Source organism: Falco biarmicus, chromosome 3 (genome assembly GCF_023638135.1).
Source record: "Falco biarmicus isolate bFalBia1 chromosome 3, bFalBia1.pri, whole genome shotgun sequence".
Classification (NCBI taxonomy): Eukaryota; Metazoa; Chordata; class Aves; order Falconiformes; family Falconidae; genus Falco; species Falco biarmicus.
In genome coordinates this window covers 17,912,011-17,937,868 of record NC_079290.1, presented here as the reverse complement: position 1 = coordinate 17,937,868, position 25,858 = coordinate 17,912,011, and the positions used below count along the sequence as shown (strand labels likewise).

The 25,858-nt window shown below is 42.9% G+C and overlaps 1 protein-coding gene across 22 annotated transcripts in view; it reads right to left on the bottom strand.

The window, feature by feature from the left end:
* Positions 1-25,858, bottom strand: part of MTSS1 (MTSS I-BAR domain containing 1) — a 127,080-nt gene that overhangs the window by 28,470 nt on the left and 72,752 nt on the right. For 21 of the 22 annotated variants that reach the window (XM_056330729.1, XM_056330728.1, XM_056330739.1 and 18 more), the window contains 3 exons: positions 6,768-6,852; positions 5,408-5,499; positions 3,567-3,641 (listed from right to left, as the gene is read on the bottom strand). In XM_056330729.1, coding sequence (XP_056186704.1) covers positions 3,567-3,641; positions 5,408-5,499; positions 6,768-6,852 — 252 coding nt within the window. Of the gene's footprint in view, positions 1-3,566; positions 3,642-5,407; positions 5,500-6,767; positions 6,853-24,177; positions 24,337-25,858 lie in introns of those variants that run through there. The other variant, XM_056330745.1, reaches the window with a different exon arrangement.

Here is a 25,858-nt window from a genome sequence, read left to right as displayed (position 1 = left end):
CTACATATATTTAGATTTCATTTGGATTTTTTTTTTTTTTTTTTTTTTAGGGTCAAAGACAACAAAAAGAATGAAAATTATCCCTGTAAGGTCCTTTGAAATGCAAGACCTTCATTTACACAGACTCGCCTTTTTACCGGATACACTCTATCAAACTTCCAAAAAGGACCCCTAATACCTTTTTGTTTAGTTTGGAAAGCTTAATGTTTTCTCTGTCACTTCAAGCTTTGGAAACACCTTTACAGCAATTAACACACCTACTCTGCAAACGTAATTTCTAATAAATGATCTTAAATGCCCAGCCTGAACTTTCAACTTGGCCGCATGGAACCAGAACAAACAGACCACGCAGAAGCCAGAGAACAGGCAAACCCCAATGTATTCAGCCCCTCAGCGCTAAGGTGGGGTGCCCAACCTGTAGTGTTCCTGCCAGGACAAGCCACGCAGCCCATGGCCCTCTCTCCCAAATGTCCTTGGGATGCAGGCAAGGAGCAAGGAGCTATACATGCTGCAGCCTTTGGCTACGAGAGGGAGCCTCTGCAGCCCAGTGCGGCAGGGAGAGAGGACACCACTGCCATGATGCGAATGAGAAAAGTAGAGGGTTATATTTGAGTTCCTAGATCTGAAGCTGCCCAAAGCAGAAGAAAACCACTTTCCCATCCAGTCACAGCAGAAAAAGCTTGAAGGATGTTTTTAGTAGCATGCACAGTATTTGAGCAAATCCAGAATTCCGCAAACATCTCACTTGCCCACAAATGATCATAAGGTTAATTCAAAAATATTCTTACAAGTGCTAGGAAGGGAATGAATTGGTTGTTTTACAGTTCCCATAGGTGAGTCAGTAACTTTACAGAAAAATCAAAGGGACAGGTCCTGCTTGACGAAGAACAGAACAAAAAAAGTAAGTCTGAGCAACAGGGAAACAGGAGAGTTGGAAGATACAGTAAGACATTCATGCACTCAGCCACATGCCTGCCAGGAGGGTTTGACCCAAAAGTTTCCCTGCCCATAGTTCAAACTTCATTTGTAACCTAAAGCAGGTTCACTTCTGCAGCTTTATCATTTTATAAATAAACCCCTTCTTGATTATTTTTTTTTTTTTTAAATCCCTCAGTGACAGCAAGAGCAACACGCTTCACCACGTAGCACATTAAACAGATCTGTCAAGGGAGGTACACAAAATTTAACAACATTTGACACTGCACTCATACCAATGCTTTATTTCTTCAGGATAGGGACCAAAAAGGCAAAGAGGGGAAAAAGCATCTGCTACTTTTTTTTTCTTCTATATTTAAGCACTGTAGATAACTTGCAAGAAGACAGGGAGAACTTCCTCCCACCTCCCACCCACTCGTGCTGGGAACCCACAGGGTCAGCAGCTTTGGGCGCTCACTCTTGCAGCCAGATGAGCCCCAACACCTCACTGCATTTCTCCCTCCCCAGGGGCCATGAGAACAACTCTCAGCTCCTCAAAAATATGGCACCTCCTCCTTTCCCCTGTACTGGCTACGTGGGAATCTTCATCGCTTTCACCTTCCCCGTACACATCCCTCTGCGACCAGCTTTAACCCCACCTGAGTCCCATTGGGTTTGTGCTCTGGACCCAAACACCATGTGTGTGACAGCAGTTCCAAGGGGGACAGCACAGAAATACAGCAAGATCATTAACAACTCCAAAAGCATGTTGTAACAGCAAAATTAAGCAAGGGAATGATATTATAAAAAAAAAAAAGGGTTCAATCATAGCATGGCTGCTATAAAAATGACAACAAAACGAGGCCTGTTCCACTCCTGGCTCAAAGATGTCTAATTGTGAAGTCCTTACAAGACACCAGTGTGCTGACCCTTGTCACTAGACACGGCACACATTTGAGGAGGAAGACAGGAACCCACAATATCCAAGAAGAAAGTCCACTTGCTTTAACCACTGCTGACAGACACCTACGGTGACATCTGCAGTATGAGAACAGTGGGTTGTTTTTTTCCAGAAGGCTTTTAAGTGCTTCTCTCCCCTCTTCCCACCTTACAGAAAATGCTGTCTCCTCCTCCAAGATTGCAGATTGATTTATTCAGTACTCAGAAGAAGGATAAAAGGGAGATGGAGCCAGTTAGCTGTCAATTCACAGAAACAGGTTCAAAAAATGGTTCCTTCTTCCCAGATCATGGCACGTGTTTTTCTCAGCTCTCACCTACCATGCATTGAGGGGCTGTCTTCTATCACACAGGGACAAGAAGCGATGAGATTATGGAAGGTGGGTGAGAAAGGAAAAGAAATGGAGGGAATATCACAGACTCTTTAACGCTGTTGGGTCTGAAGTCAGACGATTTGTCACAGAAAACGAGAAACAAGTTTACACATCATCCAAAATTAAAATCTTATCACAAAAAATCATGTCACCCTAAAGATGACCACTGCAATTTAAAACACTAAACTTTTCCACAGACAGACAGTCACACAGCGCCTACTGAGCAAAACTCCCTCTTGCTGGCTTCCATCTCTCTCTCCCTCTCTCACCTAAAGTCAGCTAAAATTCAAGAGCAGTTTTCCAGTCATGTGGCTTTCTATCAGCATAATTATTGATTCACCTATTAGGAAGGACAGTTAGAGACAGCTCACCTGTTCTGGATAACACACAATTTAAAAAGTTAAGAAACTCCCTGCTCCAGCATTTTTTTGCTTGTCCCTGGGCTCACAGTTTTTAAGGAGAGGGAAAGGACAAGCTGCAACCTGCAGGCTGAGAGCTGTTCAAAGCACACTTCCCACCCAGCTGGGACGAGCCCAGTGCAGGAAAGGGAACCAGAAAGTCTGCTTCTGTACAATCTCTGTATCATTTTTCCAAAGCCTGATGGGGTTTGCACTTGGCCAAGTAAAACCCTTAGTGATGGCGACGCTGCAGCTATCAATGATGCATGCTTCCATTAACGTGATGATGAAACTCCTGTGACAAGATGGTGGTGGGAGAGCAACAGGAGCAGGAGATTCAGCTGCTAAAAAGGACAGATTGCCTTTGTGCAGAACTCCCTTTTTTTTCTTACTCATCTTTAGTTTTCTATGGTTGTCAAGCGCCCTCCCCCTGACAACAAACCATGCCACCTTCTCACACTGAGGAATAATGTAAAGGTTTATGAGATTACAGGCTGTTAAAAAAAAAAAAATATGTGGTAGAAAGGGAGAACAGTGAGAAACGTTAATAGTTACAGAACATTTACATGATGACTTTTTTTATATTATTCCAAAAGATTCTACAAAATTTTGCAGGTATCTGCACAAGTCATGTTACAGTGTCAACATTCCTAACAGGAGTAAGTTAGCAGCAAGCAGTTTATTTTAAAACATGATTAACTTTGTACCAACAGCTTTAAGGCTTTTGTATAAGAACATTAGACACTAGCTTCAGAATATGATGTAAGTGACACATAATAATTGTACCCAGGTGTTCAAGTATGTACCAGGAATACATTACAGGGGACTGAATTGTTACGACAGAAAGTCCTATCGCTGTTCCATCTTTGTCAGTGAGCAAAGCACAAAAGGTTTTTAACAGTACAAGTATGAAGCAAGTTACCTTTCTTTGCTTTCTTCTGTAGCTTCAGTGTGTCAGACGATTTCTTTTTTATCTCTTGGCGGGCTTTTTTATATTCTAAAAAAACACAGTCTCTATTATCAACATACTCGATGTCAAAATGAATGTTTTTCACAGAAAAGGCTATGTTTAAAGACATTAGACTACAAATTTTAAGAGGACAGCTACTGTTAATCAAAGCAACTTAGAACTCACATTTTGTAGTGCCTATATGTTTGGCTTAATATAACATTCCAGGGTGTGAGCACATTCACATACCAAAATCTTTCCCAAATAAACAAAGCCTTTACAGAAATAACAACTGAGAACACAGTACAAAATTAGAGTGCTTTTCATTTCAGAGACTCATCCACTCTCAGGAATGGAAAACAGAGATGACAGGTTTCTTGAAACATCTGTGTTCAAAAACAAGTATCCAGAAACGGCAAGGCACAGAATATCCTGTGATCCCTCTCCAGCATGAGAGTCGGGCAGAGGAAGAGGGTGTTAAAAGTTTGCCCAAGGAAGGGTCACATTGCCAGCTCTTTCTGATGAAGTGCAGCACACTGCAGTTGTCCTCATTTTCAGATGAGCTGCAAATCCCAGGAGAATTAAAACCCCAGAACAAAATATTCTACCTCTAGTCCAGGCACACTAAAGGTACCAGATATCAAAACTGATACGTAAAAAAAAAAAAAAAAAAAAAATAAAAGGCATGTATGCATCTATATACATATACACATACACTTTAACAAAGGAAGTCAATGTTATTACTCTTCTATAGATGCAAAACCAGAAGCAGGCTGGTGGCAGGCACAGAAACTGTACCAGGGCCACCTGCATCCCCAACACCCAGGTCTACCCACTAAACCCTAAATCTCACTGCCACTTTGGCTGGGGTCACCCCTACCTGCAAGAACCCAGGTGATTCCTCTCTCCAGCTCACCACCTACTTAACACTCTCCACAGTACAAGGTGGAAATTTTTTTCAAGAGCTGCTGATTTAGCTGCTTCTACTTGAGCACAGTAATAGTGGGGCAAGAAGCAAATCCTCTTTTGGAGGCCAAGCATACTCATTCCCATCAGTTCTCCCCCTCCCCAAAATAAATTATGGTGATAATGCTTCATTCAGACATAGCAAGCGTCTTCAATTTTCAAGGGTCTGTGGTTAACTGCAACCTGCTTTCAGCACCCATGCTAGAGGGCCATCATCCCCAGTCCAAGTTTTGCAAAGCCAAACACATCTGCCAACATGCTCTTGCTGTGCAAGAAGACTTTGCTGCCTCCTGCTCATTCCCCCAGGAAAGCCACTGGAGCCGTCATCAGCACTGCAGCTCTGAGCATCCCATGTCCAACGACACAGCTTTCCTGTTCCCCAGGTGCACATTTCTGTATCACATTGGATATAAAATAACGATGGTAAATGTTTTACAGGGCTGTGCGTTCTCTGGAGGATGCTATGTCTGAGACATAACATGATCTTACAGTTAGCTTTTAACTACACCCCAGGGCTTTTCAGGGGTAGATGCAGCATCCCCTATCACTATCACTCAGCACTATTGGAGATGATACAGTGAGAGTCGGCTAACAGAGTTAAAATTAGTCACTGCTTACTAGCCTAGAAAAACAACCCATCCCTTGGGGTTCTGCAAACTAAACCTTCACAATGTAGACGGAAGGGTTAAAAATCTGTTAGGCACTTTGGGAGTGGAGTGGTTTAGAAGAGAAAAGTTGCTTTACATTTTTAAGCATGTTATTCAGTTCCCCAGTACAAACATGAAAAGAGGAAGAAAAGCTGATATTACAATCTTACTCCTATTAAAGAATTCTTCCTCTGTAACTACCTTTTGCATGGTCTTTATCCAGTTGATTGGCCACTTTCTTCCACTCTTCCATCTGTTCTTGAAGTGGGTTTATCAGACAGTCAATTAAAGCACTAATTTTGTTGAAAAAACACAAAGAGCAATCAAATCCTGCAGATGCCCCTATTCTTATATAGAGAGCCAAGGTCAATATTGGAGTATTTTTACTTTTTGCTGTGACAGCTACCAGTGTCACAATGTAAATATCAGAACATAAAAATGTTTATGCTGGAGAAAGCAAAAGAAAGGACTGGATCAGAAAAAAAAAATATCCACATCACAAGATAACCAGAATTATTGCACAGAAGTCCAGGACAGTGAGGAACGGAGTGTAAACTATAGGAGTGACCTGAAACAGGGCCAATGTAAACAGTTAGATGCTACTCATCTGCCACACAAAGAGCAATTTAAATGGATACTCTGGATACTGGAAAGGTTCATGCAGCCATGAAGATTATGAACTTAAATAACACATGTATACGCACAGGAAGACAGAGCAGTTTTACAAGCGAACAACATCCTGTCCACTGATGTGCCTCACCTCTCACCAGTGGAGTCCATGATACAGCAGTAGTAATGCTCCACCAATTAATGAGGTTGGGATGAAATCATTTAAATAGTTAACTCTGGGCTAACTAAAGACTAAAGTTGTCTCCTCACAGCCAATTTCACAAATATCTTTATTTCAAAAGGGGAAAAAAACCCCATACCAGGTCATTCAGGCAAATGGTGAAGCATCATTTTGGTTCACCTCAGGTCAAGTATAACCTTTAAGTCTGGTTAAAAAAAGCACACGTGCAAACTACTACTTACTACAGAAGTAGGTTGTTTACATATAGCCCAGCTTACACAAGTTAATCCTCTCCCATTACCTCTACAGTCTAACTTTAACTGTAAAAAGGGGATGAGAGGATTTGCATTTTCCATACTCGTTTACTGAAAGTTCTTCTCTTGGCTGCAAGCTATTTGGGCTCTCAGTAAGTTGAGGAAGCAGCACAACACTTGCTGCTGCTTTAGAACTTAGGGACAAAGCTTAACGTCCTGAAGCAAAGACAGGTCGGTCACACCAGCAGCCACCAGCTCAGCACTGAGCAACTGGAACTAATAGTGGAAATTTGCAGCATTCACAGTGCTTTCAGGCGACAAGCCCAGTCCTGAGAACATGCAGTGAAGTCCTGCATGTTCACAACACCTAGTGTGCTGTTGGGGAGAAACCTGCTGTTCTCAATGATATGGTCAGAGATCAGCTGAAAAGCCACTGCTGGTGAAACAGCTTTAGGTTCTCCCCAGTAGCTAATGGAAGATGAACCTCGAGCTCCGGGCCAGGTACAAAGCCACTCACCTTGAGAACTGCCGGAGTTTGGACTCTATACTTCTGTGCCTCATACACATCCTGGTGAGAGCAGACCCAATCTCTCTGGTACCACCTGAAAAACAAAACACGAGGCAGGTGAGATCCCTGATGAGATTCCTGCCTGTAGTGCAGAGGCATGTCAACCAGAGGGCAGGTGCCAAGTCTTCCAGAGCAACTGCGAAACAAATTCATAGTAACTAGAGACCAGGCTATTAACCTGGCAGACCTCAGGGGTATCTACCACCTTGGAAAGAGATTAATTCTTGTTCATCCAGAGACCACAACTGCACAATTAAACAGGATTAAAACACAGTTCTTCCCAGCAGCTTTATGCGCCATGAGGCCCAACTCCGTGGCAGACGATTTAAAAGGGTTTGAGATGTCAAAAGACAAGAAGCAAAGCTGGCAAGCGAGTGGGCATCTACAGACAGTTTATTTCCCCATTTTGGAAATAAACCTAAGGGGTTCAATCCAATTTTCCCACCTCTAGACGCTTTAGACCCAATGCCTCAAAAGGATTTTGCTCCTCCAGAATACGTAACTAATTCTACATATTGCTTCCTATACCGCAGACACATACCGTCAGTGTCCCGCAGGTACCGCCACCTCAGCTCACGCACGTGTTTTGGGGACACCGCCAGCAGGTGGCGCTATTTGCTCTAGACCCTCGCTCATCTCGCGGCCTGACGACGGCGTGACAGCAAGAAAAATTTTTTCTAAAGGTTCCTCCTCTGAAGTGTTCCCTTTTAAAAGCACACATGCCTCCATTTCCCACTTTAAGCAGCATTATCAACTTTTATTAGCCCATTACATGTCAATATAATTTTGGTTTGCTTAGTGTTAGTTTTGATAATTGCGCAGTTCCTACTTGCAAGCCAAATCGACTATTCTCAGGGTACACACATCACCCTTTGTACAAAGCTTTTCCAAACTGTGGTATTCTCCAGAACGGCGAAGGTATCAGCTTCTAATTAGAAGTCTCACTTGATTATTAAAATAACCTTAAACTTGTAATATACAGTAAAATATCTTCCTTAGGCTTTAACAATGGTATTGCATAAGTAACAAATACTTTCCTAGTAAAGAAACTTGAAAAATGTAGTCATTTTATTTATTTTTTAAGCACAAAAGCAAGTCACCACCTTCCTGCATTCTTGTAGAATTAAATCCTGTGCCCACGAAATGGCTCTGGAACAAAGACACTAAATAACTGGAACAAATTGTGGCTATTTGGTATTTTCCATTGTTCAAAAAGATAAACAGAAAGTCCTTTGTCACTTGCCCAATTACTCATGTTTTTATAAGGAGCTTTTGAAATAATATTTGGTAACACTGAAGAGCTATAGCCTTGCTGCGTATGGGTGGCTGAGAAAAGCATACGGACTCCAGCCTGGCTCCAGACCCATCTCTTCCAGCAATGCCATGCTTGCACAAGCTGCAATAGATATAGAAGATGGGGAAAGGTGTAACGGAGAGAAAGCAACTGGAGGAAGAGGACAATGCCCACAACAGTAAGTGGATCTCTGTCACAAAACATGGGCATTTTTCCCTGAAGCCGCTATCAAATAGAAGTAACTCAAGAGCCTAATGCAACACAACCATTTACAACAAAATGGTAAAGGTGAAGAAATGAACCAAAAACTTCCACAGCCATCGGCAGAGCAATTCCCAATAGCGTTTAAGCAAAAGGCAGGGGTTTTTTTAGGTTGAAAACTCACTGAAATATTGGAATATTAAGGACTGTCAATGGTTAAGTGATACTGCTTTCCTAAGCCCATTACATGAAAAAAGAACAATAGGAAACAAGGCACCATGTGTTCTGGAGACTAGGAAACAAGGGTCAGTTACTATTAAATTGCAAGGCAGCAAAATTTTCACTAAAACCCCAATAACCAAAGTGTAAATATATCCCCTCAACATATAGTGAAGATGGATGGGCAAGGTCAGCAAAACAGCTATACAAAGTTACGTCTATACATCAGTAGTTGTGCTTGTTTAAAAAAGAACACAACAAAATAAATGAAGCCTGGAATAAAAAGATTATGCCATGGAAAAAAACCAAACTCAACTGGTTGGGGATGAGGGGGTTACACCCAGTGAGGTGACCTGAACTCCCACAGCAGCAGCTCTTACCAGCTATTCACTGGGGAAGGTGGTGCTCAGCTTTCCCTACAGAGCGCAAATCCCTCCCAAACAGCGCTCACATTATGAACTCAACCTGCCTAAAAATGAAGCTTTTAGGGAGGACTGGGAACACCTTGCTCCAAATGGCTATGAGAAGAAAGGATGCCCGTTTCTTTGCAAAATCGTAACTCGCTACAATCAATAAACTGAGTTTATTGATGAGTAAACTCAGTTTACAATAAACTGAATTCAGAATAAACCAAGTTTAACTACCTTGGACATGAGATTTCTGCAGTACTGCAAAATATCAATATTAACACTTGCAGTGAACACGCATCCCCTATACAGTCTTTACAGCTGTCCTCTCTGCTCCTCTTGCCATAGGACCATTTAAAGAGGTCTAGAGCCTCCTCCTGCTAGGCTTACAATGCTGTTGGACGCAGACAGGACCGAGCTTGTTTTTATTCCTCAAAGCCAACTCATTTGTAGCCCGCTGCCATCTCACAGCATGCCGGGCAGCTAATGGACACACAGTGCATCCAGCACGGAGGGGGGCAGGTGGCAGGCGCCCACTGAAAAGCTGTTGTGTGCCAGCAGCTTCCCCAGCCAAGGGGAACAGGTCTCTGTTCAACGTGTGCTGCTACAATAAAGTCACTGTGCATACACATTTCCAATTCCCGTTTCAAAGATAATGTTACTGGTGTCTAATCAAGCGTAGGAGAGAGAACCCTTGCAAAAGGACAAGGGCTTTTTAATTTTGGCCCTTCATCAATTAGCAGAAGCAGGAATGGTGTCCGAGTGTTCCTATATACCTACCCAGGTGAGACAGCCCACAGAGGTACCCCCCGCAGAGTTTCTAGATGCTGAAACAGCAGCAACAGCATTTCGGAAAGGATGATTTCCTTAGATATAACTAAATAATCTGCATTTTGGGGATGCCTCAGGAATTCATTGTTAAAAACCAGTCAGCAGACTGAATGAAGGACAGGACCAGCCCACCTCCTCCTACACCTCAGTCCCACTCAATGTATTAAGTACTCCAACAGCACCAGAGTTAAACGCATCTTTACCTCCCTATCCCCAACTATATTATCTGTGCTTCCTGAGAAGGCAAAAAAATTAAATACAGGCCACTCACCACCCCTTGATTTATTGAGTTGGAGAATCACGGCCATTTCTGATGCCTTCAACAGTCCTTCCAGTCCAAGTCTCCAGTGGAAAGGGTTTACCTCAACTGCCAGCAGGTTTCTGTGAAGGCTGGTTCCCACCAGAACTGCACTGATGCTCCTGTTTCCAAAGGGCTGGGATCAGCTGGCTACACAAACTGGCAGAAGGGATCTACTTTGTACCACTGTAGTGGTTTGAAAATGTCCACCACTACCAAGAGACAGTAGTTTGGATTCATTTCTTTTACCCAGTCTCTGTCAGACAGTCTTAGTGAAGAGGAGTAACACATGCTTTATATGAATTATCATTTGACGTTACAGTAGTAGTTTACTCACAGAAGGAGCAGGTGCCAACAGGCACACAGAGGTGGACCTCACACGTAACGTTAATGCATGTGCAATTCTTGGCATTGGCTGTGCAGCTGAGTATTCAAAATCTGGTAAGAAGTTCATTGCACTGGGCTATGCCACAGACAGAACTTGCTTCAGCCTCAAAATTAATTTAGGGTTTATCTTTCCAAAAAGACTGGCTCCATAAGTGACCAATTGCGTCCTTACTCAAGGACAGAGCCATGAGCCAGGTAGGCAGAAGACCAAGTGGAGGTAACTCCTTTTTCAGTGCTATTAACCTGCAGACGTGGCAAGAAGAGCATCTGAAACAGAAGCACGTCAAGAACATGCTGAAAGCACTGCCTGTCTCCACTTCACTTACAAGCAGGTCCCTGGCAAAAAGTCATGACATTCTCCAGTAGCTATAAACTCCTGAAGAGAAATACTGAAGCCACATTAGCAAACTTTTCATCAAACCAACAGTACATTAGGTGGGTGACCTGGCCTCCATTCACTGCCCTGCAGCTATGCAAGTTAAACTACTGTGCCTCGGGCTCTCAGTGTATAAAATCAGGCTGTGAATTATCTGTTTCTCTGACATACTACAATAATTCACCCATTAAGGCAAACAATGCTTAGGAACGGTGTAAAGTAATACTTGGAAACTGGAGACAGAAGCCATATTCATCAGAATTCCCACTCAGAGAAAGCAGTTTAACAAAACACTCCTGTCAAATTTGATAAGAAGGCGGGTGATAACATCAGCCTTATTTCTCATAAGTAAAAGGCAACTCTGCAAGGCAAAATGTGCTTTCACTCTCACCTTCCCTGCTTCTCCCTATTCCTGCCTAAGCCTGTAAAAGACCAAAAACCTTTTTAATGTGAGATAATTAAATGAAAGCCTGTGGATCATGACACTACAATGAGACCACTGTAAAGGCTTAAATGATTTTCTTTCGATGCCTGCTTGTCACTCAACATTACAGAGAGACAACAGGGAGCGACTGTAGGAAACAGACTCAATTGTTTTATTGGAGTCATTATGTTCGTATTTAATAATGGCCGTATATCAAGGAAATTATTATTTGATGAAACATGCAGCTGTACAACTGCACGGCCTCCATATACTCCAAACAACCCACTACAATCAACCTCTTATCTTCCTCCTCTTGCTTTGCTGTTGAGCAACCCCAGAAAGCTCACAAGATGACTGCCTTTCAGGAAGTGTCTTTAAGGCTCCAACTTATTAACGAGCTCATCTTTATCTTCAAGGGCAGAGTCCAAACGAGCCAGCTACTTTCCACTTTCCCAAAAGAGAGAGAATGATGACAAATGGGTGTAATGCTTTTGTAATTTCAGTTATCAGAAGGGGCTTCCATTTTTGAGCAAAGATTAAAGCAGGAGTGGAACAGAGGCTAGATTATTAAATACAACTCTGAACAGGGAGGCTATGACAGGATGACTAACAGTAGGACATTTTAAATTAATGGTCATTACTCAACCCTTATCCAAACTCACACTGTTAGAAGAGCAAGCAGTTTCCACCACTGATTACATGGGGCATGGACCTTAATCTTGCAAAACTGTTTATGCAGGTGCCTCCGTGAAACTCAAGGATGATGGGGCCAGTGCCAGGGTGCTACAGCAGACAGGGAAAAACCCTCCTTTCTTCTCTAAAAGTGACCAGCACAAGGGCTGTAAGCATTACCACTAGGACAGAAACCTGAAAGCAGAGCTATGGTTGCACTTCATGTTTCAGGGTGTCAATGGCCTGCAGGTAAGGCTTGTAAGTCGGAAAAACACATGAAGAACTGCAGACAACAGAGGGATGTTGCTCAGTATCTAGCAGCCAGGAAAAGAGAACGGGACACCCTTATTCCTACATCTATCATGAGCCTTTTTGAGCAGTTCTCGGCAAAGTCTATGAAAGTTGCCGCTCAGAACCAGCAAAAAACTATTTCCCGAAATATTAAAAAAAAAAAGAAAATGTTGTAATTTAGACATCTTCCAGAGAAGACTGGATCAACAAATACAGATTCCAGGTCAAACGCATCTAAGGAGTTTAGATTAACCAAATTTAATAAAACAACTCTGGCAGCCCATTGTCATGTACCGCATCTCTGTGGTTGTCCTTGCAAATGAACAGCTTGCTTGCAATGTTCAGCTGAGCACCCTTTTGGGCAAATTACTTGGAAAACATATTTATAGAGGCCTGATACGAAGCTGTCACATTTGCTAGAGCCCCATGCAGTTCTGATGAACCCGAGAAGAAAATGTGGTTGGTGGTTTATTTTCTCTTTTGCAGAAGAAACTAGTATTTGTTCATGGATGGGACTAGCAGGATCTCAAATTGCATTTACATTGATTTTAAAGGAGGAAGAACACTTAAGAAGTGGCAATAGCAGCTAGTTAAAACAGTAAAGAAGCAAAAAGAACAGGAAACCTGAGCCACCCCTAGCCCACAGCCTGCCCTGGCAACCGCCAGCTTTAGAAAGTCCTTAAAACAGACTATGATGATGTTCCAGTCAGTATACTAAAACATGCAAGAAAGCTCTTATGACTTCTTCTGAGCTAGCTTAATCCTCTGGTAAGCAGCATTTTTGCTTACCCTAGCTGTTCTCCTAGCAGAGCACTGGGCAAAATCATTACCCCACAGGAGTCACCGCATTAAGCAAGCTGGGGCAGAACTTCACTCATGCACAGAGAGGTCACCACACAGTCCATCTGACATATTAAATACGGTCATGAACCAGCCCTGCTGTGATCTTTGGACAATTTGGGTTTAGTCAGCCCTCAGGGCATTCTGAAAAGCTCATCTGTGGCCCCCGGCTTTTAATGAGGATGCCACACACACAGGTGGCTGAAGATGCTTTGGGAAAGTTTAAGTTAAGTAATCGTAGGATGCATTGATTCAATTTCTGAGAAACTAAGAAGTCTGTCTCGGTTCACAAATTTGTAGGAGACACAAAATGCATCACTGAACCGTGACATCTTGTTAGAGAGCAGTAAAAGTCCAGGCAGAAGTGTTTCCCAGTAACAAAAGCCTCAAGTTCGAGCATGTTTGTATCAGGAGTGTAACCTGCTTCCTTTCCCTTTCCTAGACTGTGCTGCCAGGACAGTGAGCAGCGTTTTGTTTCTGGTGATTTCTTTCAAGAGTTAATATCCATCCCCCCTCGCAGGTGCTTGTTGCTCATTTTTACAAACCCAGAGTTCTGCATCAAGGGTTTAATGCCACAAAAATAAAGCATCATTAGAAAAAGATTTGCTTAGAAGAGCAAATACACACACTTGTGTTTTCCAAAGCCCATTATTTACATTTTACTCTTTGGAATACAAATAATTTCATTACTAAAAACATACAGAGTTTACTAAACATCTATACTCAAAACGAAGCTGTGCCCACTACTACTGTCCATACCTTTTCCCCATTTCTTTTCAACTTTATAGTTGAATGTATTTCCAAAATCATTCTATGAATAGCTACGTAACCTAACGGTCTTATTCTGATCAGACCCAGCTGCATTGCTCCAAATGCTACACCCACTAATGGCTTAAGAAAGGCAGGCAACGTGAGTCATCAAGCTCACTCTCAAAAAAAAAAAAAAAAAGCATGCTATTAAAAAGGACTCTCTAACGAAAAGGGAATTCCTGAAGCTGCTGAAGAACATGAGGCCAAGCCAATGCAGTATTTCAGAGAAACCTCCCACCTATGCAGCATCCCAGAGCTCAGCTGCCAGCCGATGGGTATCTAAAGGCCAGCTCCATCACCCAGGGATACTTGCAGCACCGAGGAACACGCTCCACTACATGCTGCAGATGGTGAAAAGTCTGAGATCCGGTTCAGACCTATTTGATAGCCAGACTCATTGATCTCCGTACCTTCATGAATATGGCTCTACATGAGCACTTGTTGTCAGCCTGATGTGTGAAGAAGGCAGTAACTCAAGATCCTTATGTTCTTCTCGAGTACAGCTCTTTATGTCATCTGGGCACAGCTATGAACTGCGATGTAATCTGATTAGACATCAGTAATATTCAGCGATGGGAAGGGCTAATACACTTAGAGCAAACGGCTTGGAACACAAAGCGCAATCCCACCGCACGCACAGCAGAACACGCATGGCTTGTTTTGAACTAGCAACTTCCAGAGGCTGTGAAAAGCCTACAGGTACCTCTCCTATTTGTGTTTAGCTGTCGGCATTGCAAATATCTCTGGCCCCCAAAATCAAAAGCTCCTTAACTCAGGTCTCCCACCCACCTGTGCTGCTGCTCCCAATCCAGCATGGATTTCAGCTATGGCCAAATGGCTGCTGCCTCTGAAGCACAAAATCAAGCACCACCAAGACAAACAGGTGCAAAAAGCAGAAGAAAAAATTATTTTTAAATCCAAGTCAGCTGATCTAACTGAAACCCCACAGCAAGCAGATCTGCAGAATAAAGCAGTGCTATTTTTACATGCTGTCACTTCTTCCAACAGAGCACGCTTCCTTAATGAATGAAGGGGAAGATCATGGGCGGGGGCAAAGGGAGGTAAAAATCATTCAAACCACCTTAAGAAATTATCAGTTCAAGAAATTTTAGATAAAGTCCATTATGTTTCAGTTAGTTATACAGAGATACAGCATCATCAACACATCAAAAGACTCAAGGCACACCTAAGCATTGAGCACAGCCACTTAGTCCCTGGGCACAAGGGGAAGCTCTGCCCCTGCCCCAGGTGTTCAGGGATGTGGCTCCCTCTCCCTGAGGCAGCCTCATGGCTTTACTCAGTGTTCAAGAACTCTAACTGCAACTGGCATTACTGAGGGAGATGCTGGTGGTGATCCTTCAAAAGGCAATATGACCTCTTTCCAGTACTTTCTCAAGGCAGCTGCTCTGTGTGCTCCAAAGGCCATTTAAAAATCATCTCAAATATGTACTGAAATACCCATGGCTCAACTTCATCCCCCCTGATTTATTTAGTGTGTCTCCAAACTAATTTCAATGTGGCTTGGTAGAAACCTAGAGTTTAAAAACACATTGACTTTGCAGACTTCTCCAAAACTCAGGAGGCTCGTTAGCAAACACACAGAGAACCTGCACACCTCTTCAATGGAGTGGCAGATAACAAAAGGGTAGCAAGAATCCAGGGCACTAGTGCTTACAGTTATCCAGATCCCTCCAAAGCTCACTTTGCCCAGTGCTATATATATAGTTGTGCTGTTCACCAGGTCAGCTCTCAAACAGTTAACCAGTTTTATCCTCACTGATAGGCTTTTTTTTTTTTTTTTTCTTATTTTCAACTTGTTCCTCAGCCTTACTACAAAATAATGAATTTTCACAAAAGCGAAGGAGAATGTCACCGCATGGGTTTGACACCAGCTGACTCCTTAAGCCCCCAGTACGAAGGAATTTGATACACAACACTGAACTCGGCTTAAAAAAACCCACATAATATTCCACCTGTTATAGAAAGCGAAATGAGGACAGTCACCTCCGAGCAGAGAAACCAGAGGTCTTTGTGCTTTTGGCCACAAACTCAATAAACACACACTCTGAAAGACACAGCAACCTCTGTATTCATACTTTTGAATCTGGAAAAGGTACAGGAATTTTCTCCTTTACTTGTAAGCAGCAAGTGAAGCAAGCTTCACACAAGAACAAGGTTGCATGCAGATCAGGTGAGACAGCTTACAAGCACAGGACTGCACTCCCCAGATCTTTGGCTGCTTTGAATGCACAGATTCACATGCTCCGCAGGCAAACTCCTGTTTATCCCACAAATCCTTCCAAACAATCTATGCTGTCAGGCTGCATTTAAAGTGTGCCTGCTTAAACCACGAAGAGTGCAGCAGGAGAAAAGCTTCACAAGTTCCTTTGATTCACAAAAAGAAAAAAAGCACATCTTGTAGAAAAGATCAAATGAAGCTGCAGAGGTGCGTGGCATTACAAACATGGCATACAGCAAGACACTTCGCAGCGCTGACTGGCATGCAAACACCAAGGGCATGCTTATCTCCTTCTATGAGAACAGAGCAACTGGATTTCTTCTTCCAAACAAGTTTTGTTGGACTGTAGTGAAAACATATTGAACACTGAACAGCAGATGAATGTAGTTCTGCTGCACTTGCTCTCTGTGATGCACACACATGCAATGCACACCAGATTTGTAAGATCTGTGCAAGTAGACTAAATTTTAAAATATCACTCAATCACCCTTCGCAAGAACAACTGTAAGAAGCTTCAGGAAAACGGGATTTCAATCAATGAAAAAGACTAGAAACCAAAAGACAGAGGGAAAACAAAGATGAATTAAGAGCAAGACATTGCAAATTCTGACATTTAAGCCTTGAAAGGGGAGCAGAAGCTATCATATGCCCACAGAAGCTGCTTTACAGCACTGCTTCTCCATCATTTTAGCTGTCCCTTCACTGCACTACAGAACACTTTTTGTACCTCCCTTCATTGAACAGCCCCCTAGGAGAGGAGCAGGAAGGAATTTGCACTCACACTCCACGCAGGACAAAACTTCAGAGCACTATGACCATTCTAGCCAAGTCCTGCTCATCTTACAGTCCTTAATCACGAAACCAGCTGGGGCTGGGCAGTTTTAAATAAGGCTGTGATCCATATACAGTGTGCTGCTAAGGCTTTTGTAGCAATAGCATGAAAAACTATGTCAATACCCTGCTTAGGGGATGCCCCTCTTTCCATGGTAGGGAAGTCCATGTGCCTGTACTGCTCCGCTCCAACTGCTAGTGTAATATGTTTCGTTACTGGTTTTTTCCTTTCAGCATTTCATGCATAAACCAGGGAGACAAAACTGGAAGGGACCTCAGGAGGCCATGGGGTCCAACTTTGATGAGGTTCCTAGGGGTCTGTCCAGTGCAGATTTGAGTGTCTCTAGGGGTGCAGAATCCTGGGCTCCTCTTCCAGTTGCCAACTAGTGGCCCTGTGAAAATTGTTTTCCTTACCCAAAAAATCTAGAGTCCATTGTCCCAGCAGTTCAAACCCACAGGCTGTACTCCCCTGACATTGCTTCGTCAACGTAACAACAGTAAATATATGTAGAAAGTGTTCATTGGTTTTACCAAGTAAAAGCTTCGATGCCAAAGGAGTTCAAACACCCACTTTATCACACAAAACAGCATTATCACAACCCAATCTGGGAAAAAATTACATCGGTGGTATTTTCAAAATGACACAAAACCAATTAAAGTTCCCCTACAAAAAGCAGCCAGCCTAAACACTAACTTGTTCAAATGCATCCATGAACATTTGCTGCAGTTCTTAGCATTTCTCAAAAAATGAATTCACAGTACTTCATGATTAAGCTGATTGTAGTACAGAAACATTCATCTGGTTATTTGACATCTCTGGTAATGCAGGAAATCCATCTAAACCTCACAGCTCCTCACACGCTCTGATGCTCCCTTGTTCTTCTAAGAGACCTCGTCAACCTGTACCTACAACACACAGTTGGCTGTGACCTATTGCTATTAATTTGTCTATTAAAGACAAAAGGAGGTCAAAGTTGGATGGAGGATTTCTGACCTAGGCTTTAAGCACTGTAATGGCACAGGACTAGCATATAAATTACAAGTTTAGAGGAAAGTGCTCAGAGAGGGTCACCTATTTAGAATTTATTAACTACTCCCCCCAGAGACCACCCTGATTTAGTACCATGTAACCCACATTCTCACATTTCACAGTGATATTGTTACGCAAAAGGTTTCTCTTCCATCCTATTCAGCCATGTGAAGCAGGAACGATCAACTCACCCAGCTCTTTTCCCAAAGACGATCAACTTGAGGGACAGGTCGCTCAGAAATTACAAACACACAAACATGCACACTGTACAGAGTTTGAGGAAACCCACATTTGTAACACTGTGCTGGACATGCTGGGGAAGAAAAGCCTTGGATCACTCAACAGAAAGTCATCTTGCCATGTGGTTTCAAAACCAGTTTGTAACACACAGGGCCAACAGAGATGACGAGATTTTATTTTGCTAACCAAAGTGAGAGCCACCGGGTTTTGGAAGCTTTACGACTTGGGCTCTGGTCCCAAATCCCCAAGCGTAAGCTTGACTCAAATCCATCTGCTGCTCACCAGCATGTTCAGCTCTGTCGTAGACTGAATGGCAGAAATCTTGCAAGACAGTGAAAAATATAGTCTGCAGAATAAGGATGCAGCCGCTCTAAAAAGGTGTGCAGGAAAGATGCATTTACTGAATTGCCCACCTTCCCCAATGGGTAAGTAATGCTTTAAGGCACTGATTGATGAAGTATGTTTTTCGAGATGATGGCATGTACCCTACTGCAAGTCCACAGGCAGTGCAAACCCCAGGCTGCCATACAACAGGGTTGAGATCATGGCAACCAAACACCGTACAGAGCAAAGCATCTTCTCACCATGCACCCAACAACGAGCAACCCCCACGTGAGCTGCTCAACAACACTCGCGTTCCTATATTTAACATCTGCACTGAGAAGTAATTTATGGTTTTATTTAACAGGAGCTTCTCAAAAGGGGGCAAAGGTGCCTCAAAGTGTTTTCCCCAGAGTAAAGTGCGTCTGCAGACAGTCCTTGAGGAGCAGCTAACACACGGAGTTTAATAACACGATATTGTTCTCATTCCTTGACATTCTCCTGGGCATTGCAGTGTCAATGCAAACCAAAACTTTTCTGTATTTAAAGTCACAGTTAAGAAGAAAAACACGCACACACTTTTCACATCATTTATAGACCAGGCACAACTTGTTCCAGAAAGAATCAATCCGTTTCTCCCACTTATATCCACCAACCAACTTAACCACACTGAACAGCCAAACACGTGTACTGGTAACTGGTTTTGTTAACACAACACGCCAAAGTAAAAAGGAACCTTAATAATGTGATACAAGCAATATTTTAATATATATATATTTTTAATGTGCTCATTTTTAATGTGGTCAACTTCAGCAGTTACGCTCCAGTAAGCATGATGTATCATCATTCTTAATAGACTTCCAATGCAACAGCAGTTTCTGATTTATTTCCCCCCATCTCACATCCTCTTCAAAGTCCATTTCTATTTCAAGCATCAGTACCCAATGCCTGCAACATCTGCAGGTTGCCAAGCCAGTTTATCTATGGAAAAATGGATATGAACTACTTGCCAACAGAAGAAAATACACCCTGCGCTGAAAACCGACTAGCTTGTGCTTTTTCCATCTATCTATAAATATGGCAATGCCAACTGCTAATTAAAGCAGACAGGTTCAAAGGGTGTAAAAGCTGTAATCACAATATGACACGTCTAAGTCTCTAAATATATCTATTAAAAAATGAGGCTAAAAAGCCCTCCAACCAAAACCCTGTAAAGGGATAAGCACTCCCAGCTTTTTACACTGTGTTAAGGAGAACGAAGCGCTGCTGATAAAGGCATCCCTGTGCAGGAAGCACAAGATATGCAGCGAGAAGCACAGCAAACACAGCCCATGAGATCTGTTGTTACATGGTACTGAAGCCACACTCTCCTCAGGCTCCCGAGGAGCCCTTCAGCTGCCGAAGTATCTGCTCGTGACGTAAGCTGACAGTAACTGCAATGCAGCACTCGCACAGGCACTGAGTATCTCTGAATTTGTCTTCCAAGGCAGCGGCACTGTCACTCATCGTGAGCAAACTCAAGGGCATGCCTTCAACAGAAATAATTGCCATGTTTAATCTGTCCAGCTGCAATCAATTTCAGATACAACTGCTTGCAATAGGCTTTAGCCTAGATTTTTGTAACAGTTTGTTTAAAGTAGGTAAAATAAATGATTCCATTAAAAAGATTGCCCCCAAAGAACTGTTTTTTGGTACAGGAGTAAGGACGGTATAATTGGGTCTTGATGTAAGCAGTATTTCTCTGGTTAAGAAAAAAAATCTGCCCAAATAAAGTAGTTGGTGTCATTAAGCTGCCATTCCCAACAGGATCAAAAGGCCATGAAAGGCACAGCTTGTAGGTCAGACTACGATAAAAGAACAATGTACCTCAGTTGGCAACCCAAGGAATACACAGTTACAGGTGGCAAACCAGTAATACATGTGGGACAGAATATGTTGGCCTTATTTTCCTACCTGGGAGATGTGGCAAGACCCTATGGCAGCAAAGGTGGGAAGCACTAAAAAAAATCCTGCAGAGACTGATGCATTGTGAACACTATAAGAACAGAATCACATTCAAGGAGCTCCGGTTTTATCGGCTAACAAACCTTTACACCAGGTTTGCTGCAATGTAGGCAAGCTGGGGCAAATAGACAAAAAATAATTTAAAAAACGTATTGAGCTCCAAAGAGAGACAGGGTGAGTTATCTGCTTTGAAAGCAAAACCAAACCTAACACTATTCTAAAGCACTTATGAAGATGACTGAAGACGAAATAGGTACAAATCAGCATCAGCAATTACCCATCCGATGACTCCCCTCCCCTTACTAGAGTCAGCTCTTGGAAGTCCAGTCAGCAGTCCTGATGGGCAGGAGGAGGGAGAGGATCCCCAGGGACTTTTTTTCTAGCATGAACCAAACGCGAGAAGACTGTGCTTTAAACCTGAAATACATACAGAAGGTGGTACAATACTGCTTCCTTTGAAGTTTGACTGCCTTTTGCAAAAGGAAGCAAAAATAGCATCAAAAGAAACGAGCTTGCAAAATGAAGGTGAAGAGATCTTTTTAGCAGACACTTTTCCAAGAAGGTAGCACCTCCCTTCAGCCTGACCCCTGGGTGGAGCAGCCTCCAGGGAGTCACAGGGACAGGTTGCCCCTCATCTGAATGTAGCTGCTGGCTACTAAAAATGCATCCTTGCTTTTAACAGAGTTGCACTGGACACATTTCAAACAACTGTGATGCTGCTGGGCTTTGCCAGGCAATAGTGTGAAACACCAACCTACCTCTAACCTGGAGAAGTCAAACTGGGGTGAACTACAAATGCTTGGGGCATAAGACAAGCACTGACCTTAGCCATCTCTCTGCCAAGGCGCACTCCAAGCAAAAATGTTCTGACAAGTAGAGACCAAAAGTAAAAGTCCTGTACAGTTTGCTCATTTCAAAATATATCCCTCATCAACTTATTAGCGAGGTCAAAGGTCAATCCAAAAGCTAGGCAAGCCACCAGCCCTCATGAGTGAGGCATCCTACTTTCTGCAGCCAGCAGCGCTCAAGCATTTGATAGACTTAACATCTCAGTCAGCTTCCTTCAGCTCTCCAGCCAAAGGGATGTGGTGGATTTGGAGCAGGGCTGATCAGGGACAGTCTTTGGCGCAGTGCAAACCCAGGGACCAAAATGTGGATCTCTGAATCTGCAGCAGGACACTGTTATCCACCCTACTCATTTAGAAGTTTTGGCCCCTTCTGTCTCTATGTGATTGGCATCAACATCTCCCATAAACAGTTCTGTAGCCCTGGAAAAGGCCACTAGTGCATCCAAGGATCCCTCCTAAAAATAAGAACCACCACTAGAGACGAGAACACCTACCAGCAAGATGGGCATAAAGACAGAAATCAACACAGAGCATTTCCCAGCACCTCACTGGATGCCAGACCAAAGTCCCCCCTCTCTCAGATCACGAAACAGCTGTCTGTAGCCCAGAACTCTTCTCTAAATACAGTGTTGCTCAGCTTCGTATGCTTGTTGGCCACCAAGGTACAAGAACTTGGCAGCCAATAGGAAACATGTTCTTCCGTCACTGTGCTCTCTCCCACCCATTCCAAAAGCAAAGAAACGGTCAAGCTCAAAACACGCCAGTGGCCTACTGATTTAGTACAGCAAACACTTCCAAAAGCAAAAACTTCCAGGCTTAAGGCACATACAGCCTTTAACCCAGGCTCTCGAACAGGCTAATTCATTTATAGCAGGATATGCTTCCTGCCGTAAAACATCCATATGCAGAAAATACTACAAACTTCCTTCAAAATCTGTATTTAAATTGGAGCGATAACACACTGCTGCCATCACTGCTGATGCTGCTCATCACTGACTTTTGAAGCAAGCTAGAGGTTTAAATGCCTGTTAGCACAGCTTCCTGTTATTTAATCCGCAAGTCTTCCTCCATCACCACCCAAACGCTCCTCCAGAAGAGCCGCCAAGACAGACACCACCTGTCCTGGTGACTCACGACAGTGAATTGGATGCGATCTAAGGAGCATGAATCATTGAGAAGAGCTATTTAAACCAAGTCCAGCATTTTGATAAGAAAAGCGTATCACCTTTATCACCTGGAAGGCTCTTTTACAGCCAAGAGCATGGGAAGATCCACCAGGCAAAGAGCCAAGTCCTTTCTCTACAAAACCATCCCAACAATTGCTTTGGTGACCGCAGGGACGGGAATCATACTCCTGGCGAAGTGACACAGTTCCCCCACTCACCTGCATGGACATGTTAACTCCAGAAAGAAACAGCCTGCCCTTTTCTCAGCCAACAGACTAAAACTAGAGAGATCTACAGTCTCTTTTGGCAGAATGAGGAAAATCCTGTTTCCTGTAAGACACTCTTGGCCCCGTGAACAATAAAGCGCTATTAAATAGAAAATACTGAACCTGCCTGGTTGTGGGAATAGGAGCTCCAGTTTTACTCCTGGAAGTCCCTGTAATGAACAAGAACGAACCCCCCAAATACCTGTGATTCAAATTTTAGGATAATTTGATTCTCCACAGAACACAAGTGCCATAGTAGTGGTGTTTTGGGGAAATTTGTGCAGTCAATGCAACGTTTTTCAGCATGGCCTCTCTCACAAATGAATGCATCAAAGTCCACAGTGTGAGCCTGAAAGATAAGCGTGCTGAGCCTCATCTTCAGAATACAGATCTCCAAAGAGCATCTTCTCGATTTCCCCTAGTAACTTCAGACATAATACTCAGAAGGGGGGGGAGGGGAAGGCAACACTATTACAATTTCTATGACTATGACCTTTAAATGTTTAACTAGCAATCTATTCTTCGCAGTCAAGATAAAACAGCAGGTGATTAGCTTCACTATGAGTCACTATGCCCCTGTAGTGCAATAATTCAATTAGACACTTTAACAGCCTTCAATTTTGTTCAGGGCTGCTTACTAGAGCCATAGTCCCCTAGCTACAATTTTGTTTTGCCTCGCAAGCTAAGCAGGGTCAGTCCAGGTCAGTGCTAGACTGAAGGAGAGGTCTCACAGAAATTCCCAGATGCTCCAAGAAATGGGGCTGATATTTCCGGAGGACGCACTGCGAACAAGAGCTCTGGGAGAAGGTCTGGAGCTTGTGCCTGTATACAAGCTGTGAACTTTCAGTGAGCTACGACAGAGACCCTGCCCTCTCTTACTCGCTGATACAAGTACTTCACTTGCTCAGGCTATTCGCTATCCTCTAGCTACTATTCTTCATCTTCTATCGTAGCTGCTGCAAATGTACTCTTCGGGGGCAGTCTCACATCTCCAGAAAAGGCTTCAATGTGGTGGTGTGTGAACACCTATCCATCTTCACCTTCTGCCTGTTCCACTCCTCAGCTGGTGTTACAGTATCAAGAAATTGCTGGATCAGCCAAATAAAGTTTTTCCTGTAATATGTAACACGCAACTTCACTGTCATTCAACCATACCTGCATTTTATAAGGTATACAGGAAAGTACATGCAAGCTTGAACTGTGTTCTTGACAGCCAAGGCCCTTCCCTCTCCACCATAGTAATTTCTTTTTCCCCAACAGCTTGATAAGCAATTCTGAAAAGGAAAAACATATTTCCCTCCTCCCCATAGCTGAGTCAGCAACAGCAACAGCAAACTCCCAGAGCGTGCATGTACCCTGCTGACCTCTGGACCTGAAAATTGTTTCGCTTTCCCTCAGCACTTGAGTTCTCCAAGTCCAGGCACAGGCACAATGCACTCAAGTTCCACTCGTGCTCGCAGGACCAGCCCCTGATTTTTGTTCATAGCCCAGAGGGTTACCAAAATACAAAGAAAAATTAGCAAGAAGAGCAGATGTTCTTTCCATCAGCCCATGGCCAAATAGACTTACCAAGAATCAAACTACACACACTACCTCCTGTTCTAAGCCTGCACCATGGGGCACACAGGTTAAGTTTAAAAATTTACTTTTGTAAGTTTTAGCTTAAAAATTACCTTTGGTCACCCTTTACTGACCATTTCATAAAGCTTAGGGACCTGTTACTGGCTGCAAGGCAATAATAGATAAGCGCTTTACCTCAGACAACATCTGCTCATGGGTTTTGATCCAGAGATCCTGGGTTCAAACTCCACTCCTGTGTTCTGTTCCTTAGGGTTGTTCAGTTGTGATAATTGAGAAAAAACAAATTACAAGCTTTCACAGAGAACGATTAAAACTTTTTGTTCTACAGCAGGTAGTTTGATCAAAGTATTTTATTAAATATTCTTCCACTTCTTAAACCAAGCCTTCTGCACTGTGGAAAGGGTTATTTTTAGCTGCCTACCCTAGTTGTATTTATAAGGCCATGTCTAGTATGATATATGTTTTTTTAAATCCAGGATTAGACTCACCAAGACCCTTACCAAGACATCAGTTGGGGGTTTGCAAGGAAAATATTTGTACCATAAGCTCCAGCATGTATGCACATAGCTTCATTAACATAAACACATTCATGCCAGTAAAAACTGCATTTTCATCAGGCGTTGCACTGCTGTTCACAGAAGTGTTAAAGCAGCGTTACTGCTTAAAGGGCCTGGTATTACCATGACACAGGAAAGCCTTAACAAGACTCCTGCAACACTATTGCAAAAGGGCTCCAGGCCCATACAGCAAGAAGATTTACATCAAAGACATCTGTACCTCTATGAACAGCAGACATTTAGTTTTACAGGGGTAAAAAACTAAAACCGTGGCCTCGTAATAGAAAGTGGATCAAGACAAAAGAAATTCATCTCACACAGCAAGAAGATAAGCTGGCAAAAAAAAAAAAAAAAGCAGGCAAAAAGTAAAGTCATGTATCAACCTTGTGACTAGAAAGCAAGAAAGATTCAATCTATTTGGCTTACACTTAAGTCCAAAATCTCATATTTCTTTCTAAGAAGGCTTAAACTGAGACGTTTATCTGTCACTATAATCTTGTACTTCGGTTTGCACAATAACAGTAAAGGCACAGCATGTAGGCACCATGATCTCTTTCTGTTTCCAACTCTTCTAAAATCACTTTCAATGCTTCCACCTCTCAGCACTCCTACAAGAAAAATCTGATGAGTTACCACAAGCAACTGAAACCCCCCAAATACCTGCGACCTGTGCAGAGCTGAGAAGCTCTTCTACCTACAAGATTTCACCTTCCCAACGGACACTAGCTGGTTTTGAGATGTCATTAATGCCTTCAAAACTTGAACTGGTGACTTCTGCCAGAACGAGGTATGCCACAGGTGTCACAAGTAGAGGTTTACTGGGGGTAAAAGTCAGAATAAAGCGTATATTTAACAGCTGCGCTAGGAGAGGCCGTAAACCTTTCCTTTTTAAAAGCAATGCAAGAAG